The sequence below is a fragment of the Dasypus novemcinctus genome, chromosome 11 (genome assembly GCF_030445035.2).
Source record: "Dasypus novemcinctus isolate mDasNov1 chromosome 11, mDasNov1.1.hap2, whole genome shotgun sequence".
Lineage (NCBI taxonomy): Eukaryota > Metazoa > Chordata > Mammalia > Cingulata > Dasypodidae > Dasypus > Dasypus novemcinctus.
Genome location: NC_080683.1, coordinates 56,730,822 through 56,752,214, shown reverse-complemented (window position 1 = coordinate 56,752,214; position 21,393 = coordinate 56,730,822). Strand labels below are relative to the sequence as shown.

The 21,393-nt window shown below is 37.5% G+C and overlaps 2 protein-coding genes across 2 annotated transcripts in view; one reads left to right on the top strand and one right to left on the bottom strand.

Moving 5' to 3' along the window:
• PRSS35 (serine protease 35) overlaps positions 1–6,832 on the bottom strand; it is a 101,968-nt gene extending 95,136 nt beyond the window's left edge. The window contains exon 1 of the mRNA XM_058307093.2: positions 6,735–6,832. The gene's annotated coding sequence lies outside the window, so the exon portion shown is untranslated. The remainder of the gene's footprint in view (positions 1–6,734) is intronic.
• The window catches only part of ME1 (malic enzyme 1), a 238,350-nt gene continuing 223,060 nt past the window's right edge, over positions 6,104–21,393 (top strand). The window contains exon 1 of the mRNA XM_023589983.3: positions 6,104–6,716. Within this exon, the coding sequence (XP_023445751.1) occupies positions 6,633–6,716 (84 nt within the window). The 5' untranslated portion in view covers positions 6,104–6,632. The remainder of the gene's footprint in view (positions 6,717–21,393) is intronic.

Genomic DNA, 21,393 nt, shown 5'->3' with positions numbered 1-21,393 from the left:
TACATCTCTGAGCACAGCTGCACCTCATGGTCAATGGTCCACACCATAGCCCTGCAATGAACTGATGAATGATTTAAATACATCTAGGAAATACCCTCCTAGTAACTATCAGGCCAGTGGTTGCTTGACCAAACAACTGGACACCACAACCTAGTCAATTTGACACAATGAAATTAATCATTACAGCTAGTCAAGACCAGTTGTTCTTAATCTTGGCTGCAAATTAGAATCATTTGGGAAGCAAAAATAATCCTGATGCTAAGGCTAAAACCCAGACCAGTTAAATCAACAATTCTGGGGGTGGAACCCAATCAAGACTATTTTTTTTTTAAAGCTTTCCAGGTGATTATAGAAGGGTGCAAAGGTTGAAAACTACTAATCTAGACCCATGATTTTTAAACGGTCTTCTATAGACCCCTGGACATGATGCATAGTCCCTTTGAGGATGAGGTTTTCATATATACTTTTGTTTAAAGACTAGAATAAGAGTATATCTCTTAAAAACATTCTAATGGTATGATCCTAAAAACATATATATTATCACTTAATAACAGAATGAATGCCTGACTAATCAGAACACATGAGGCCTTAAATAAAGCTAAGGTCTTCTGAGGTATACCTGCTAAAAATCAGTTCTGCCTACTATATGAAAGGGGCACTCAAGTCACAGTCCCCAAAACAAGTGACTTGCTGTTTCCACTGCTAGATGTGGAGAGGATGAATATTTTAATATCTTTGGACACAATGGTCAGAAGAAAGGGATTCATAGAAATGAAAGTCTATAAATTGTCAGTAACTTTAGCCATGCGCAGTTACACTTTTAGGATTTCTGGCATATCCATTTGTTTTAGCTTTCTAGGCTGCTGAAAACAGATACCATAGAATGGGTTAGCTTTTACAAAGGGAATTTTTTTTTTTTAAGGAGGTACCAGGGATCAAACCCAGGACCTCCTAAGTGGTAAGAAGGCACTCAACTAACTGAGCTACATCTGTTTCCCACAATGGGAATTTATTAGCTTAGACACTTAACAGTTTTGAGACCATTTGAAGTTCAAATTAAGGCATCATCAAGACCTGCTTTTTTCCTAAAGAACAGCTGCTCATGATCTTAGACTCTTCTGTCACATGGCAAGGCACATGGCAGAATCTGCTGGTCTCTCCTTGTTTTCCAGGTTTTGTTGCTTTCAGTTTCTTGCTTTCATGGCTTTCTCTCTCTCACTATATTCATTCCATTTGTAAAGGACTCCAGTAAAAGCACCCAGCCTGAATGAGGTGGGTCACACCTTAACTGAAGTAGACTCATCAAAAGATCCTACTTATAATGGGTCCACACCCACAGGAATGGATTAATTTTAAGAGCATGCTTTTCTGGAGTACATACAGTTTCAAACCACCATACAACTGGTATTACCTGTACTGTTTCTTAGTTGGAATTGGTTCATTTTTTTCCTTAAATACTTTAGTGTAATTAAAAACAGTAATGCTGGATGTCATTCTGATTTACTAAATGTTTTCCTGCTACATATTAAAACAAATATATTAACTAAAATTAAAAACTGTCACATGTACAATCTAAAACTATCTCTATTATCAGTGGTGGTATATGTACCATACTTTGAATAACACTGGTCTAAATCCATTGTTTCCAAACTTTTTTGAAATCAGTACCCAATGTACATACACATACACACACACACATAAGTAAAATTGATGCAAATTTCATGAAACTGTATTTAGCATTCTTATGTGAGATGTATTTGAATATATTCTACTCTGTTCAGTTAAGAAGAAAAAAAGCTAGTTGTGACCTATTAAATCTAACCATTAACGTATTGCAGACTGTAGTCTGAAAAACATTGGGATAGTTGAGAGTGATGAACTTCTTTTGCTGAAACATCTAAGTGTAGGAAGAGGTTACTGTTAGGATTTAAGATTTTGGATACTTGGGGAGAAGGGCATGCTTTAAAAATTTGGAGGGCAGTTAAGATTTTATTGTCGAGCTGTTTGTACTCTCTGCTTCCTTGTGAGATATACATTTACTGTTTTTTAGCACGGTGTCTTTACCTTTCTCCTAATGAAAGTACCTTAGTTTTCCCCTGGGGAATCATTACCTCTCTCACTTTTTGCTCATTTTCTTAAGGTTGGTTCAACACTGGTTCAGGAGTTAGTGTAAGGTTCCCAGGGCTAAGTCATCACATTTCCCTAGGCCTGGTGATTAGATTAGAAAGGGGCAGGAATGCAAGCCAAACCAATTAGTCACAATCAAGCTAATCCTGAGGTATGGGTGGACTTGACTGGCTGGGAGGTGGTCTTTGATTTTTCTACTAACTTTGAAACTGAGGTGTAAGGTCTGGTGCTAAAACAGCCATTTTATGACCATTAGTGAATAGCTCATTTGGTTACGAGATCAGCTTGTCTAAAAATGGCAAAGAGCTGAAAAATACATGAGGCATTATTTAAGACTCTGATTAAACTATGGGTAAGTCTCTACTTGTAGATTTTTCAGTTTTAAGCCAATAAACTCCCACAGCCTCCTTTTTATTTTCTCACTCTATTTCAGTTTATGTTTTCTGTCCATTACAACACAGTTCTAATTCTCTTGAAGTTTTAGGCAAGTTCTCAGCGACTTAAGACACAAGAGTGGCAACCTACTGGAGTTAGAAGGGAAGGAAGACTACGATGGTTCGAAGCTATATGGACCCCAGAAAAGTATGTTCTTAAAGGTAATCCATTCCTTGGGTGCGGATCCCTGGTGAGTAGGATCTTAACTTAAGATCCTCTTACTGGAGCCCTTTATAAGAAAATGAAATTCAGATGAAGAGTCAGAAAGCCAGGAAAGCAAGAAGCTGAAAGCAACAAAACATGGAAGAGAAGGAAAAGGCCAGCAGATGCTGCCATGTGCCTTGCCATATGACAGAGGAGTTGAGGATAGCTGGTAGCCAGTCTTAAGGGAGAAAACATTGCCTTACAATGCCTTGATTCAAACATTTTTTTCCAGACTTGAAACTCTTAAGTCTTTTAAGTGAATAAATTTGCACTGCCCACTGTTAAAAGCCAATCCATTTTATGGTATCTGCATTTTGTAGCCTAACTAGAACAAAGACCAGTAAAGATATCCAGCAATAAAGAAAAGTCAATAGATCTGCATAAGAGGGGAGGAGGCAATATCTTAAGACAATATCTTAAGACACAGCTTGCCAGTTCAAATGCTTGTGGCTTGGCGCATCAGGGATTCTTTGCCAGGTGTAAGGCCTACCCCTCACTCAAGCTGTATCCTCACTGCAGTAAGTAGGCAGAAAGTCAACCTTCTCTTTGGGTGGTGTGACAGTTTGATATTGTTTATAAACTCCAAAAATAGATATTGGATTATGTTTGTAAACTGGTCCATTCCTCTGGGTATATTAGATCATATTAGACTCGGAGGTTTCACTTTTACTAGGTTAAGGCTTCGATTTGGCCATGTCAGTAGTACCAAGGAGGCGGGAATTCACAGAGAAAATGATCTGGCAGAGGAGAGAGTTGGAGTTTTGATGCTGGACTTCCAGGGAGAGAGCCAAAGTGTTAGCCTGATAACTTCAGCTGAAGATACCAGAGCCCTGAACATCTGAGAAAGCCCAGAAAGGAACAAACCTTGGGGTGGGAGACAAGCCTTATGCTAGCCTACAGCTGAGAAGGAAAGTGCAGTGACCACAGAGCCCCAGGAGGAAGAGGACAGCTGAACCCTGGCAGACATCGCTTGCCATCTTGCTCCAACCCTTGGCAAGACTTCAGTGAGGGAAGTAACTTACACTTTATCGCCTTGTGGACTGTAAGTTTCTACCCCAAATAAATATCTTTTATAAAAGCCAACAGAGTTCTGGTACTTTGCATCAGTACCACTTTGGCTGACTAATACAGGTGCCATTACACTGGGGCTAGCCATCTCAAGGATTTAGAAACCTGTATTTGATTCTGAACTTTTATAGAGTGCAACTCTGGGAGATTTTCTTCTCCCTAACATAAAAACACTGGATTTCTCAATTTATAACCCCAAAACTCAGAGTTCTTTCCTTTATACTAAAATACACCAAGCACAAGGTATGATGAAATTTTCATTTAAAAATCTGAATTTATTTTACATAGCAGTAATGTGCTTTTTGTGTGCTGCACAGGATCATTTACTTAATATTACAAACACCACATACCTAATGTTTTTTCTATTAGATTTTTTTTCATCAAAGTAAAACATCTGAATTGCTGTGTTACTAGAAATTTCCTGAAATTTTTGTACGTAAAATCTCGACTAATTACATTATAGCAGAGTTATCTAGTAAAATTTTATTTTAGACTATGTTATAAGGCTTCTTTGCATACTAAATTTACCCTGGGCAAGACGAATTTGATTTTGACTGATAGTATTCTCATCTGTGTAACAGAAACCTACAGATTCTAGTCCTTTAATCTGTAAATCACACCCACTGCTAACATCCAGTTGTGTGCAGAGTGACTTCTCAACTGCAATTTTTCACAAGAAAATTAAAGCAGTGGTTTTTTTTTTTGGTATGTGGTTAATTTTCTACATATTTTGGCCATAAAAACTAATTTTACAAAAAGTTAAAAAGGATGGAAAAGTCTGGTGTTCTAACATTTAGGTAGAAAAATATGGTTTTCCCAGTACGTTTTGAATTGCACATGAATATACAAAATGGCTTCCTCTGCTAGGCCTCATCCTGCTATATCATTCAAGACTGGAATGTTTTTCATAATGGAAGTGAATATGGAAGATGTGAATCTCACTTGCAGTGGCAGGATATTATAATTTCTTTGTAATACTGGCTTGGAGGAAAAGGCCATACATTCTTTTTTGGCTACTCTCTATATTCACATCCCTTTTCCTATCTGTAGACATAACATTCCAGAAACAGGGATAGACAGACAATATATTTAAATTTATGTACTTGGCTTCCAGTCCTGCTGTTAACTGTTTTGTCTCAGATAAAGCACTTTAATTGTAATGTGACTCAGGTAATTCATAAGGGTGAGTTTTGTAAAGTACACCTTCTCAGTTGTTACAGGGTTAATTATATATGGATTATGGAATGCACAATGAAAGATATTATTTAAATACAAACAATGTTATTAAAGAATTTTGTGCTGTGAATAAAATGTTTTCTGCAGAAACAAATGTTTCTAAATAATTCAAACACCAGGCCATAGGACATAAGCATCACCCAAAACAATTTCTTTGACAATTCTTTCTGATAAGGTAACAATTAGAAATAAAGACAATCTGTAACTGGATGTGTTTATAATCTATGGCAATATGAAAAACAATCAATCCCAACTTTAGCTTTTGTAATATCATCATGTAGAGATGAATAGGGAGGAACTACTGAAGCTACTTAACTGAGAAGGAAACTGGGGCACAAAAAGCTTAATCTTTGTTGTTTGTTTTTTGTCAGATACTCCCTTGACTATTATCTCAGTCCTTGAACCTTCAAATAAAAATATGAGCAATAAGCGAATTCCAGCACTGCACGGAGATAGTTTATTCGGACCCTCTCGTTTTACCAACGAAGAAGCTTATGCTCTAAAAGACTGAGTTTACCAGCATTACTCAAAGAGAGTAGTGGTTCTAGAACATCAAGGTTTCAACTCTTAGAAGAAAAATATACAAGATGAATCTGTCTATTCATTGAGCACTTGCACCTTGACACCTCGTCCTTTAATTTTGCCATTAAAAAGAAATTCCCTTGGAAAATCTGCATAACTCACAGTGTTGCAGGCGTTTCTCCTCTCTTGCCTTTCTCCCATTGCCCTGCAGCCTGGGCTTTATGGGTCAAGGTTGCTTTCCTCCCTGCTTCTGGGCCCTGGGCATGGCCTGCACCCAAGTCAGCCTCAGACGGTGGATTAGGAGACGTTCGAAGAGACTGACAGGTGGGGAGGGATGAAGTCTGATTCTTGTCACTCGAAATCTTTCTGTAAATAGCTTCACGAGAGTCATCTTACCAGTTCTCCCATCCTTCATTTCCCCATCTGAGGGGCCTTCCTCTCTGCCTGAACCTCTCAATTCTCACACCCCTTTCTCCTTTCACTCTGTTCCCGCTAAGGGGCCAATCTGGCCACGGATGATGGCGCCCCGGAGCGTGCGGGGGAACCTGTCCCTACTCTGCACTTGGGTCTTTGCGGTAAGGAGAGCTTTTCAGTGCACACTTGGCCATGTCCCACGCAGAGCCGGGCTAGTCCAGTCCCTGGGAATATTACGGTAAAACGGCCCTGGGCGTGGGAAAGGGGGTGGGGAAGATAGAGGAACTAGGGCCGCCAGAGCTCGGAGCTCGGGGCTCCAGGCGTCCGCAGCGCCACCACCGCCCGGCTCTTCCTCCTCCTCCTCACGCGCCGGCTGGGCTGATCTTCTGCCATGACTCAGCGCTTTTCGCAGGCTGCCGGGCCGGGGACACCGGCTTCGCGAGGGCTCCTCCCGCCGTGTCCACCCACTCTCTCCACCTACGCCCGCCCGCGGCCGCGAGGCTTTTCCGGGCGGGGCCGCAGCAGTTGCAGCCGCAGTCACCGCGGGCGCCGGAGCAGCATCCGCCCCCTGCACCGCGCGTGCCTCCCGTACCCGTCCGACCCCGTCGCCGAATCGCACGCCAGCAATGGACCTCGAAGACCCCCGCCGCCGCCGCCGCCACACCAACCAGCGCGGCTACGGGGTGACCCGGGACCCCCACCTCAACAAAGTAAGCCTGCGTTCCCACCTGGCAGCCCGACGGCCCCTCGCAGTCCGGGCCAGGCCCCTCACGGTGGTGCTCCTAGCATGGCCTCGCCCCTCCGCTCGTTCCCCCGGGACGGTGCTGGGCCTGGGGACCTCCGAGCGGGCGGAACGGCTGTGAGGACGTGTGTATGCCCACGAGTGCGACGCGAAGGCGGTGCTGGGTGCCTCTGCACCGGCATCTCATTTTGGGAATAGAAGTAAAGATGTAACTTGTTTATAATAATTTTTGGCTGCTCTTCTCAGAAAACAAAAGTCAAGGCGCAAAGAAAGTTGTCTCGAAGTGCGTGAAGGGAGTCTTTTTGTACTTACCTGGTACTTACCAGTTAGGCAGCCAGATCAGCTTTGATGTTCCATCCACTCACAGATTCCACTCTGTGTTTCCACAGAGATGGCCCTACTGGTCCGGTCTAGGCAGAAATGTGTTCTGATTAGATCGCATTAGCAATCTGGAAGTCAAGGCCCCTTGGTTTCTGCAGTGACATGGTTAAGAGTCTGGGAATGCATGGTGGGTGGCTTCTCCCTGAAACACTTTGCATGGCCTGGTAGAAAAGTCCTGTTCTAGGCTTGGGATTGTGGGCAAAGCCATATATATGTTTTATTTTTAATCTGGCCATCGGGCAGATGAAATTGTTTTTTGGACCTATTCTCGTTTTTACTGAAGGAGAATTCAGTGTACACCCCATTCAGGGAACTTTTTATCAGACCCTGGTAACATTTCATCTTTTTTCTCAGGTAGGGTAAACTCCTACGAGTTCCCTCAGAGGAAAAATAGGGCAGCTTTTATAATTTTGCTTATCTGCCTACTAAGTAGTTATTATTATTATTTTTTTGTCTCTAAATTTTTCCTTTTGTGTGTGTTGTGTGTGTTTTCGACATTTCCTATTTATTTAGTAGATGGAAAGCACAAAGGTGAGTTTAGGGATTTTGCTTGTCTCTTTAGCAGACACACTTTTTCATTAAGGCTGGTCCTTAGCTTTTCTGGTCATGTTGCTCATCATTAATGACTTGAAGACTTGTGATTTTTAAAAATTTAATAGATCATAGCTAGTGCAAATTCTTTTTAATTTTTGTGATGAGGGCAACTTTAAAAAAGTCAATGGTTATTTAGCATCGGTGGTCATAAAGCATTATGAAATTAAAATAGTTCCTACTTTTTTTGTCAAAATAAATTTAATTGCTAGTTTTTTGTGTTTTTGGTTTTTTCTTCCTTTTTATTTTTCTGTTGTTTCGGGCCTGTTTTTTAGTAGAACATAGGTAAAACTCAATATGACAAAACAATTTGTGACTTTCATGTGTTACCTGCCTGCTGTAATTTATGGGCCACAATTTAAGAAGGACCATATGAGTAGTATAACCTGTTTGAAAGTTCTGAAGTTAAGGGAAAAGTGCCTGTTAGAGTGGGTTGGTAGAAGAGACAATCCAAAAGCAAGAGTAAATATGTCTTTACTATGAATATGTCAAGAATTTAGGATACTAAAATTCTTTCAATTCCTGTTCACCTATATGGTTAATACCTACATCAGAATAATAGTGTCACAGGGATCTTCCACCAAAAGTAGAAAAGTATGACATTTACATGCTAAGAACATGTTTTTGAATTTACTGTTGAACTTTATCTGTATAATATCACTTTTTTTTTGGAGGTGCTGTTGATTGAACCCTGGACCTCGTACTTGCAAAGCAGGCGCTCAACCACTGAGCTCCACCTGCTCCACTTTAAGATAGTAATTTTTTTTTAAGAACAGTCTATTTTTTAAAAAATATTAAAATTTGATTCAAAATATAGTTCATCAACTGTGGGGCACTTAATGGAATAAACTTTACTTTTGTTATACTGTTCTGAAGAGTTGTGTGGTATTCCGTGGAAGTAACAGAATATCCTCATGTGTACCATTGAAACCATAAGCTATTGGACTTTCATCTTCTTGATCTGTAGTTCTGTGGGGACCTTTGGGCCTTTAAGTTTCTTGTAGCCCAGGAATTTTTATTGATTTTGTGATAACCTTGGCTCCAAAGAGAAGCTAGTAGATTTTACACTCTCATAATAGCTCAGTCTGTCATTTGGCTACATGAAGCTTTTTTCAATCTCAATTAACACAGACCTTCAGCATCTTACCTTGGTGGTTTAATTTATAGTCTTATAGTTTGTCCTTCATCTAGGTATGAGAGAAGTATCTTCCTTAACTAGCATTTTCTTCATGTTGTTCTCTTGTTATCCAAGTACTTATAGTATGTTATTATATTCTATTATATTGAATGTAAAATCTGCCAATTAGGTTTATTATCCTCTCCAAACTTCTCATTAGTTCCCCACCTTAGCCTTCCACTTAAAATGGATTTGTTGATTCTCTTACTTAATACTTTCCTTTTAGCCTCTTTGTAATTTCTACAGTTAAAATGTCATTAGATGATTTAATAATGATCATCTTAGGGAAGGCTTTCCCGATTATTCTAGTCCTATTTCTATCACTTAATACCTCTGTCCTAAGACATTTATCTTTGTTGTAATTTCTTGTAAGTAAATTCACATTGAAGTTCAAGCTCAGTTGATTCAATATAACATAATATTATAAAAGTTAGAATTTGGTTTAAACCTGACAAATCCAGAAATTTTAATTACTTGCTGGGTAACCTTAGTCTTGGTAAAATCAGGGTTAACAGTAGATACCATCTGAATTTAAAAAAAACAGAAGAGAAAAAAACCTAAAAGAAATAGGATATTTCTTCATTGGAAATAATTCCTGTATATTTCTTAGTCTTACTGTGTTCTTCTACACGAATATATCATTTCAGGTAGAATTTCATCATAGTCTTTGGGGAAATCCTTCTCTTTTATACTTATGAGATCTAATATTTTTTTGTCTCACCCCAGACTATTTTTACGATGCTATCTTTGCCTCAGTTATATGTGCTTATCTAATTTAATGCTTAATGTTTTCACGGTAACCTCTGATTTAGATGAATTGTGTTTCAAATCTTTTCTCAGGAAATTTTCACATAAGAAATAATGTTTCAGAAATTGCTTTTCAAAATTAAAATCCTACATACACATAGAAACAATCATCACTAATTTTCTTTTCTCATTTTCTTAACTGTTTATTTCTTTGTGCAACAGTAGAGTGTTAACATAACCGGAAAGTTAATCTCCAAAATGGGTCATTCTTTAGTCTTTCAGGCAGTTTGATCCCTTTTAAATTAGTGATGCTGATTTTATTAAAGTTAATTTTCATTTGCATTACTAACTTTTCAATCTAAAAAATGAGCTTCTAGGGAAGTACTTTTCTAGCTGTGTCCTGACATGTCAAGGTAGTTTGGTTTGTTGTAGACTTAGGGAAAAGAGATAAAAAACAAGTCTCATGATTGAGGATTAACTTCTTTTTCTTCAATGTAGCTACACCAGAATAAATAATTCATAACTTTTCACCTCCCACATTTCTCTGGAGTTGCCTCAGCAATATGAGAAAGTGATTTATTATTTAAATGGATCCTACTGATGTGAAAGTCTTTGTAGTGAAGGTGTACTGCCATATGCCTCCATAGCTATATTATCTTGCTGTTGAAACAACATTGGTATTACAGGATATCAACATTTTAGCAATGTAAAATGAGACCTATTTAATATGTAAAACTGGTAGATAAAAAACAAATGTTCTGCTGTAAGGAGTAGAAAGATGAGTTTAATTTGAGGATTCTTAAGACTGGTAATATAGAGTACAGGAAATAGTGTAGATTTGGGTAGATTTGAGGTTTTTCATTTTTGTTCTCTAGTGACCCTTAAACATTTGGCCGTTGTAGGAAATGCGATGTAATGGAATGAATAGTATGAGACTTTGTGCCTAGAAGAAATGTGCCCAAGATCCATTTAGCAGTTATGAGATTTTAATTGTATTGATTCACTAGTCTCAGTTTCTATACTTGTAAATCAGGATGGTAATTTCGTTCATTTATCTTTTTGTTTAACAAATATTTGGAACCCACTTTAGGGTACTATTCTGGGCATAGAGGATAGCGAATAAGGCAGTGAATAAAGCAGAAAGAGTTGTCGTCAGAGCAAATACATTTCTATTGTAATATTCTATCTTGTTTCTTAAGGTGTTGAAAGATTATTTGAGATAGTACATGTGAATTCTTTTTTCGAAATTATGTATTTTGAAACACAGGGTTTTTTTTATTCCTACTACTAATTATTACTACGATAGTATTTTTATTAAAAAAGAAAATCTGAATTCATAGCTGGAGCAATTACAGAATGCTTCTTTAGTGTAGTCACCCCTTTTGTCTTGAAGTTTACGTGACACAAATTGTGTTTGTCACCTCTTTAGTTTAGAATTTTATAGTAAAAACCAAAAGTACTTCTTTCTTAGAGACAGTTACTCTCAGTTTCTGGTAGCTCAGTTTGTCTGATGTCACATGACCTTTGCAATCTTGTACATTTTCACAGAATGCCAGGTATAAGTTGGGGAATGTCAGTGTGAAGAAAAAGAAGAGGGAAAGCTTTTTTTTCTTTAACGTGTATAAAAGCTTGGAGGTATGAAAGAATGTGACTTGTTAGAGAAAGGTAGAGCTATGCTTTGGGTAGTTAAAAATCACTCTGATAAGAGGGAATGAATTGCAAAAACGTGAAATTTAAAAGTTCCAATGATGTGAAACCAGCCTTTATTTCTATTTGACTTTGGAAATAATCAATTCACTCTGACAAAGCAAATATTTGGACTATTTTCCAATGGTTTTCAAAATCAACATGACCAAATACTGCTCAACTCAAGAGTGCCTGATACGGCCTATTTATTACTTCATTATTTATTTTATGTTGTTGAGTCCAATCAGCAAACTTTGTTGATAATATGTGGATCTGGACTTTATCATCACATGTGTTATGGTTCAGAAGAACTAACTTGTGAATGCTTCTAACCTAAATCAATAAGGAGATTTTTAGACATGGGCCAAAATATTAACTATGGTTATTTGTGTTCTTAAAGCAATGTTATGTTATGGGTTATATATTAAAGTTTACCTATTTCTAGCTTAATGTAGGTAATATAGAACATTTTAAAAGTAAGGATTCTTGTTTTAAGTGCATTTACAGAATTGAAAACATCAATATTTTCCTTCACGCTCAGGAGATGTATGTTTAGTTAGCCGACTAACCTGTTTTTAGATATTTGAGGCCTTGGAATTTAAAGAGAGGAGTGAAGATCTGCCTTTTAAGTTTCTGTAGTTTAATCTGGGAGTTTGGTATGGCAAGTAATATAATAATGGCTAATGTTCTCTAAAAATATGGGAAAATAAGTATTAAGAATTTCTATACTAATATACAAATCCTGGACCTCAAAACAATAGGATTTTTAAAAAAAAATAAGCACATTATGGTTAAGTAAAACATCTGCAAAAGTATCTACATGTTCATACCTATGTTCACAATTACGTAATGAATATGCCTGGGGTAATTAAAGTCTAAATTGTCCCTCTGAGACCTGGAGATACAGAGGCTGAAGGGGTACTAAGACTCCCTCGTAGTATTAAGGCTAGGGCTGTTAAGCTTAGAATAAATTAACATACATTTAAATTTTGGGAAGTGGCTGTGGCTCAATCAGTTGGGCTCCCGTGTACCATATGGGAGACCCTGGGTTCACGTCCCAGGGCCTCCTTGTGAAGGCATGCTTGCCTACATGCGGCAGAGAGCTGACAACCCATGCCTGTGGAGAGCTTTGCAGCAAGATGACGCAACAAAGGGAAAAAAGCTGATCAGAAGAACACACAGCAAATGGACACAGAGAGCAGACAGCAAGCAAGCAGCAAGTGGGGGAGGGGGGTGTTAAATAAATAAAAATATAAAAAAAAAATTTAAATTTTCTTCCCACTCTAAGGTATTTTCAAACTTTTTTGATTGTGACACAGTACACACATACATATATATGTATAAATCCATGTAATTGGAACAGTATTTCATAATACATCTTGCTGTATTTAAGGTACTCTAATACCATCTATACTATTTCAATTTTTAAAAAATATTATTGTGATTCACTATCTGGAGTTTGAAAAAATTTTGCTCTAACACTTAAGTAAATGCATATGTATACCTGGAGAGATTATTATAGAGTAACTTTCTTTTCTGCATCTTAGTATTATAATTGGGGCTTTAGTGTGCCATTGGCATAGCCTCCTTTGTTCCTTTATATATGTGTCCCAATTGAGGTATTTTAAAAATAAGCTTGAAACTGTCATTGTTGTTACTAATTGTGACAGGTGTGGTTAGCCAGCAGAGACACTAAGTCTTTAATAAGAATCCTTTTTTGGGCCTTTAAAATTTTTACTGTATTCAAGATCTTGCTTATATTTACTTTTACATATAGTAAATATTACATTATAATATAACAGAATTGAGAAAACTTATTGGTCATGTCAATACATGTAAATGAAGATCACTCACCTATTAATAAAAATATTTCCAGATTGTCTCACAAAGCCAAAGCAGACTGTACTATATGTAAGAGAAACACCTAATTTAAAGTGTTACAGAAAGAGTAAAAATAAAGGTATAAGAAAATTTAAAAAGCAAGAAATAGAGGGTTACGATTTTAACAACAGGCAAGGTAGAATTCACATAAAAAAGCATTACATGATAAAAAAGAGAACTTTATAATGCTGAAAGCTATAACTCTGAATGAAGTTATTAAAGATGTGAATCCGTATGTGCCGAATAACAGAGCAGCCTCCTTTATGAAAAAGATAAGACACGCTAGGAGAAATAGACAAACACACTGATAATAGAAGACTTTAGCGTATTTCACTCACATCAATGGATCAAAAAACCATTTCTATTAGGAATTCCTTCCTTACATTCCTCTGGAAATTTATGCTTTTCCAAATTGTGAGATTTAGTTGGGAAAAAGGGAAAATAGAAAAAAGCATTGTAATTCTCCTGTATTAACTTAATAAATTAATATAAAGATATTACTGGTTCAGAGGATCCAGTGATATAAAGTCAAAAGTAAGAGTTGGAAATGCTGACATACAGAGTCAGAGGTTAAGATTGGAATTTACTTGGGAATGGGTATAGCTCAAAGGTTGAGTGCCTGCTTCCCATGTGTGAGGTCCTGGTTTCAATCCCTGGTACCTCTAAAACAAAACAAACAAAAAAACTAGTTGTTTTGGAATTTTTAAAGCATGTGTGTGATCTATTTTGTCAAACTGTATGTGTGTGTAAGCATAAAAAAATGTATGAGATGCTTATATGGCATTTACTGGACCTTGCCAGGAACATGTATGTGAGAAGCAGTTATGATCTAACAATCAGTTTTGCTTGTGGCTAATGTCATTTTCTGTTTATATCTATATTTTAGTTTGTGTATTTAGATCATTTTACATTTAATGTAATTATTGGCATGTTTGAATTTCTTCCTACCATTTTATTAGTGTCTTCTGTTTTGTTCAGAGACTTTTTGAAAAATAAACTTAAATGTAATTTGAGAGCTATAAGTTTAAATAACCAGGATACATTGGGGAAATGATTTTACAGCTTTTTCTTATAGTTTGGAGTATTCTTTGGGCTTTGCTTACCGTGGCTTCCTTTGCACTCCCTAGCTGAATCTTGCATAAGAGAAAACCCCAAAATGACCTACTGACTGCATTCTTAACCATTAAAACTTTATACTGTCCTATTCCTTTCCCCACTTTTGGTCTAATCCCTTCTGTTGTCAAGTCCTGCATTGCCAGGAACTATCTTTGGAAGTGAAGTCCCATGTTGCCAGGGAGAATTATCCCTGAAAGGTCTGTCCCACGTGGGGGAAGAGGTAGTGCTGAACTTGGTTTAGAGAGGCAGGCCACATTCGAGTAACAAAGAGTTTCTCTGGAGCCTTTTAGGCATTAGTTATCGATAGGTTTAGCTTCTTCACTACAGAAATAAGTTTTCTGAGTGCAAGCCTCGAGAATGAGAGCTCAACTTACTAACATGTTTCTTTTTCAAAGTTTACCTTGCAGAGTGCCACTGTTTCAATAAATTGGGAGCCTCTTTGTTTGAGAGAGTGGTAGAATTCCCCAGGTGAAGAAGTTTACTATTTCTACGTTTTCCCCAGTCTTTAAGGGATCTTTGCAAATGCCTTTCTATCTTATGCCCAAAACATTATGAAATGCATCAGGGTATTATAACAACTCTGTATAGAATTATCAGTCTTATTTACTCTTTTAGGTTCCATGTAACTATGCCATTAAAATAAGCTGACTAGTCAGGTTAAAGTAAATAGTACTCCACAGAAATTTAAAATTTAAGAATTTTCTTGACGAAGTAAGTTTCTTCTTTCTGGTCCCCATAGTACTTAAAAGTATTAAAATACTGATATTACTTTTGTCCTTGCATCCTGATTCTCTTTAGTCTTTAGATTAGCCCCATTTACTTTTCTTTTTATTTGTTTATTAAGCAGTTTTATTGAGATCTATTCGCATACCATATGATCTACCCAAAGTGTATAATCAGTGGCTTTTAGTATAATCACAATATTGTAATTCATCGTATCAAAAATTTTAAAACAATTTTATTACTCCAAAAAGAAAGACTCAACACCCCTTAGCATTGCTTCCCCAGTCATATATAATCACTAATCTAATTTCATCTGTATAAATTGATTTATATTTACACTTTATAAAATGGACTCTTTCAATATGTAGTACTTTGCATTTGGTCTCCTTCCCTTAGTATAATGGGGGTTTTTTGGTCTGATATTAACATTTTGTAGTATTAACCTACATTTGTTCAACTTCAAATAAAAAGTCATATATATGTAATTTTATCCATATTCATATTTCACATTTTCATATATATTTCATATAATATATTTAGTTCATAATAGCACAGTCACAGTGTTTGTCCTTTTGTGTCTGGCTTGCTTCACTCATAATGCTCTCCAGGTTCATCCATGTTTTCATATGTTTCACGAATTCATTTCTTCTCACTGCTGCATAATAATCCGTTTTGTTTATACTCCACAATTTGTTTATCCATTCATCAGTTGATGGACACCTGGGTTTTTTCCAACTTTTGGCTGTTATGAATAATGCTGCCATGAGCATCAGTGTGCAGATATCTATTTGTGTCACTGCTCTCAGTTCTTCTGGGAATATACCTACCAATGGTATTGCCGAGTCCATTGGCAAGACTGTGTTCAACTTTCTTAGGAACTGCCAAACAGTTCTCCACAGTGGCTGGACCATCTCTATTCCCACCAACAGTGTATAAGTGTTCCTATCTTTCCACATCCTCTGCAACATTTACAGTTTTCTGACTTTTTAATAACAGCCAGTCTGATAGATATGAAATGATCTCATTGTAGTTTTGATTTTCATTGTCCTAATCACTAGTGATATTGTACATTTTTTCATGTGTTTCTTTGCATTTGTATTTCTTCTTTGGACAGTGTCTTTTCAAGTCTTTTGCCCAGTTTTTTTTGTAGTTTAATTATTTTAATAGCAAATTTGCAGGAAGAACACAGGACAGACAACATTAAAAACATATACTTGCATGTTGGATGACTTAGAAAAGTATAGTGAATGGATGAAATCTATATGATAAAAATGGTGCAAACACCATTTAGTTGTCATCAATAAGAAATTTACTTGTTTTAAAAAAATCCACATACTAGCATTGTCCAGAAAAATTTAACAAGTTTATTTATAATTGTTATAAAGTTGAACTGTTGAAACTTGTTCCCTGAAACATTTTGACTTGCATTAATGCTTTATGTCCCCACATTTATGTTAAAAAATTCACACACAAATGAAAATGGATACCTAATTTCTGTCCCCTATTTTTCCATTCACAATCATATATTTGGGTACCTTTTGACCTAATGGGAACAAAAAAATCTAATGTGTAGAACTTCCAATAACAAGAAGAGAAAAAAAATTTTTTTTCAGAACGATATGTTTCCCATCATAGTGGATCCTTAAGTATGTTCTCCACTTATGTGGCATGTTAGCAGGATCCCTTTTGACATAATTGTTACATGTTTGGCGTGGATAGCACACAGGTTGGTATCTTCAAAAAAGCTAACAAGATAGGCCTCCTACAAAGTACCAAGAGCTACACTTTGGAAGTGCAGATCTGTTTTGAAATCCTGAACAATTTATTGCACCAGGTGCTGGAAGGAAAGTTTCCAATCAGAAGTTCAGTGGATTTCTGTTAACTCTTCACCGAGTGCCACAGAACCAGACCTGTAACGGTGGAGTTTCTTCATACCTCCGGCAGACGGCACACTCTTGCGTGCAGCTTTGCTGTCCAGCTGCTTGGGGGGACTTGAGGGCACTCTGTTTTGTATGAGCTCTGGCACAGAGACCTCCTTCACTACCTGTTCCCCTCGGCTGAGTGTCCAGTGAGAGGCCACGCTGGTGCGGGTGAGTGGTAGCGAACACTTGCCCGTCTTTTAATCCGGTAGTATGTCTTTTTATCGTTGAATTGTATGACCTCTTTATATATCATGGATATTAAACCCTTATCAGATATGTGATTGCCAATTATTTTCTCCCATTGAGTTGGCTGCCTTGTCTCCCTTTTGACAAAGTCCTTTGAGGGGCAAAAGTGTCGAATTTTGAGGAGGTCCCATTTATCTATTTTTTCTTTTGTTGCTCGTACTTTGAGTTTAAGGTTTAAGGAACTACTGCCTACCACAAGATCTCGAAGATGTTTTCCTACCTATTCTTCTAGGAGTTTTATGGTTGTTGTTTTTATATTTAGATCCTTGATCCGTTTTGAGTTAATTTTTATATAAGGTGTGAAATAGCAGTCTTCTTTCTTTTTTTTGGATATGGCTATCCCATTCTCCCAGCACTAATTGTTGAACAGACTGTTCTGGCCCAGCTGGGTGGGCTTAACAGTCTGTAAAAAATCACTTGGCTGCCGATGTGAGGGTCAATTTCTGAGTTCTTGATTCAGTTCCATCGGTCAGTCAATCTGTCTGTCCTTATGCTAGGATCACGCTTTTTTTTTTTTTTTTTTTTTTATCACTGTAGCTAAGTAATATGCTTTACAGTCAGGAAGTGAGAGTCTTCCAATTTTGTTCTTCTTTTTAAAGACATTTATGGATATTTGGGTCCCCTTACCCTTCCATATAAATTTGATTATTGGCATTTCAATTTCTGCAACAAAGGCTGTTGGGATTTTTATTGGGATTGCATTGAATCTGTAAATCAGTTTGGGTAGAATTGGATTTTAACAATATTTAGTCCTCCAATCCATGAACACAGAGTATCCTTCCATTTATTTAAGTCTTCCTCAGTTTCTTTTAGCAATGTTTTATAGTTTTCTGAATATAGGTCCTTTATATTTTTGGTTAAGTTTATTCCTAAATACTTGGTTGATTTAGTTGCTATTAAAAATGGAATTTTTTTTCCGATTTTCTCCTCAGATTGCATATCAGTAGTGTATAGAAACACTATTGATTTTTGCATATTAATCTTGTATCCTGCCACTTCGCTGAATCATCTGTTCTTGTCTATTAGTTTTGGTAGCTCTGATTTTATTTATTTATGTCTTGTCTAATTAAATTTGTCAGTCTAGCTAAGGGTTTGTCAGTTTAGTTGATCTTCTCAAAGAGCCAACCTTTGTTTTTTTTTTAATTTTCTCTATTTTTTTTTGTTGTTGTTGTTCTCAATTTCTTTTATTTCTGCCCTGATATTTGCTATTTCTTTCCTTTGGCAGGTTTGGGATTAGTCTGTTGTTCTTTTTCTGGTTCCTCCTGGTGAACAGTTAGATCTTCAACTTTAGTTCTTTCTTCTTTTTTAATGTAAGCATTGAGGGCTATAAATTTCTTTCTCAGCACTGCCTTTGCAGTGATCCATCAGTTTTGATATATTGTGTTCTCATTTTTATTCATTTCAAGATACTGAATTCTCTAGCAATTTCTTCTTTGACCCACTGATTATTTAATAGTGTGTTATTTAATCTCCATATATTTATGAATTTTCCCTTTTTCCATCCATTATTGATTTCCAGGTTTATTCCATTATGATCAGAGAAACTTTTGTATAATTTCAGTTTTTTTAAATTTATTGAGACTTGTCTTATGACACAACATATAGTCTATCTTGGAGAAGGATCCAGTATTTATCCTCTGTCCAGATATTCTATCCAGTACTGAGAGTGGTGTATTGAAGTCACCAACAGTTATTGCATAGACATCTATTTCACCCTTTAACTTTGCCAGTGTGTGCCTCATGTATCTTGGGGCACAGAGTTTAGGTGCATAAATATTTAATATAGTTATTTCTTTTTGCTGAAATGCCCCTTATATTAACATATTATGACCATCTCTTATAACAGTTTTGCTTTAGAAATCTATTTTGTCTAATATTAGTATCGCTACTCCAACTCTTTTTTGGTTACTATATCTGTAGAATATCTTTTTCCAACCTTTCACTTTTAGCCTGGTTATGTTCTTACATCTGAAGTCATCTCTTGTAGACAACATATAGATGGCTCATATTTTTTTATGCATTCTATCAGCCTATGTCTTTTGATTGGGGAGTTCAAGCCATTAACATTCAATGTTATTACTGTAAAGGCATTACTTCATCCATTTTGATCTTTGACTTTTTGTTGTCATATCTTACTATTGTTTGTCTTTTTACCCTTCAGTTTACCCTTTCAAATAGTCTTCATTTCTACACTTTTCTCCAGGTCTCTCACTTTTGCTTTTTCTTTCAGGCTGCAGCACTCCTTTCAGTAACTCTTGTAATTCTGGTCTTTTGGTAGCAAAAGATTTTTTGTTTGACTTTGAAGACTTTGAACTCCCCATCTTTTTTTTTTTTTTTTAAGGTTTATTTATTTATTTATCCATCCCCCTTCCCTCCATTGTCTGCTCTGTGTGTCCATTTGCTGTGTGTTCTTCTGTGTCTGCTTGTATTCCCATTAGGTGGCTCCGGGAACTGATCCTGGGACCTTCTGGAGTCGGAGAGGCAATCATTCTCTTGCACCACCTCAGCTCCCTGGTCTGCTGTGTCTCTTATTATCTCTCCTCTGCATCTCTTTTTGTGGTGTCATCTTCCTGTGCCAGCTCTTCACTGGGCCAGCATTCCTGTGCAGGGCAGCACTCCTGAGCATATACCATGCAGGCCAGCACTCCTCACAAGCCAGCACTCCGTGTGGGCCAGGTCGTCATGCAGGCCAGCTTGCCTTCACCAGGAGGCCCTGGGCATTGAACCCTGGACCTCCTATATGGTAGACTGGAGCCCAATTGTTTTAGCCACATCTACTTCCCTCCCCTTCATTTTTTTTTTTTAAAAGATTTATTTTTATTTATTTAATTTCCCTCCCCTCCCCCGGTTGTCTGTTTTCTGTGTCTTTTTGCTGTGTCTTGTTTCTTTGTCCGCTTCTGTTGTCGTCAGCGGCAAGGGAAATGTGGGCGGCGCCATTCCTCGGCAGGCTGCTCCCTCCTTCGCGCTGGGCAGCTCTCCTTATAGGTGCACTCCTTGCGCATGGGGCTCCCCTACGTGGGGGACACCCCTGTGTGGCACAGCACTCCTTGCGCGCATCAGCACTGCGCATGGGCCAGCTCCACACAGGTCAAGGACGCCCGGGGCTTGAACCGCGGGCCTCCCATGTGGTAGACGGACGCCCTAACCACTGGGCCAAAGTCGTTCCCCTCATTTTTTTTTTTTAAGATTTATTTATTTCTCGCCCCCCCACCCCCACCCAGTTGTCTGTTTTCTGTGTCCATTCACTGTGTGTTCCTCTATGACCGTTTCTATCCTTATCAGTGGCACTGGGAATCTCTGTTTTATTTTTGTTATGTCATCTTGTGTCAGCTCTCCGTGTATGCGGTGCCATTCCTGGGCAGACTGCACTTTCTTTCACGCTGACTAGTTATTCCATTCCATGAAAACACACACAAGTCAATAAACAGCACTCAACCAACAATATTTACTAACCACCATATTAAGGAATTACAACAATAAAGCTAGCTCATTAAACAAAGAGAAAACAATGTTTCAGAACGAGTTTCAGAGCGCCAGACAGATGACAGAGGGTTCAATCTAGGATCACGATTTTTCGATTGTTCCTCTTTGACTCCGTAAGATTCACATATATAAATCTCCAAATGGAACATTTTTCTTTACAAATCACCTCGCACTCACTACACCAAGGACACAGCAAATTCATGCACTACAGCAATATCTTTTTAACTTAAGAAAATTAACTTTAAAGGTACACTTCATACAATGTCTCTCAAAGAATATACGTTGGAAAACCAGTCGCTGGAAACAGTGTCACCTCTAGGAAGGAGCACCTGCTACCTTGGGCACAGAAGTGGGAAGGAGACAGACTTATCCTTTTGTATCATTTTATTTTTACAAAGTGAATCAGTAAGACTATTCAGAAAATATTAAGACCAATTTATTCCAATCACAGAGAGTAATATAATCAGGGAGCCGACGGAGCTGTAGTCGAGAGCCTGCTTCCCCTGTATGAGGTCCTGGGTTCAATCCCTGGTACCTCCTGAAGAAACAAATTAAAAAACCAACTCTCACTGGGGAGTGGATGTAGCTCAGTGGCTGAGCACCTGCTTCCCAGGTACAAGGTCCTGGGTTCAATCCCCAGTACCTCCTAAAAAGAAAAAAAAAAGAGTAATATATCATAATTTATATTTGCT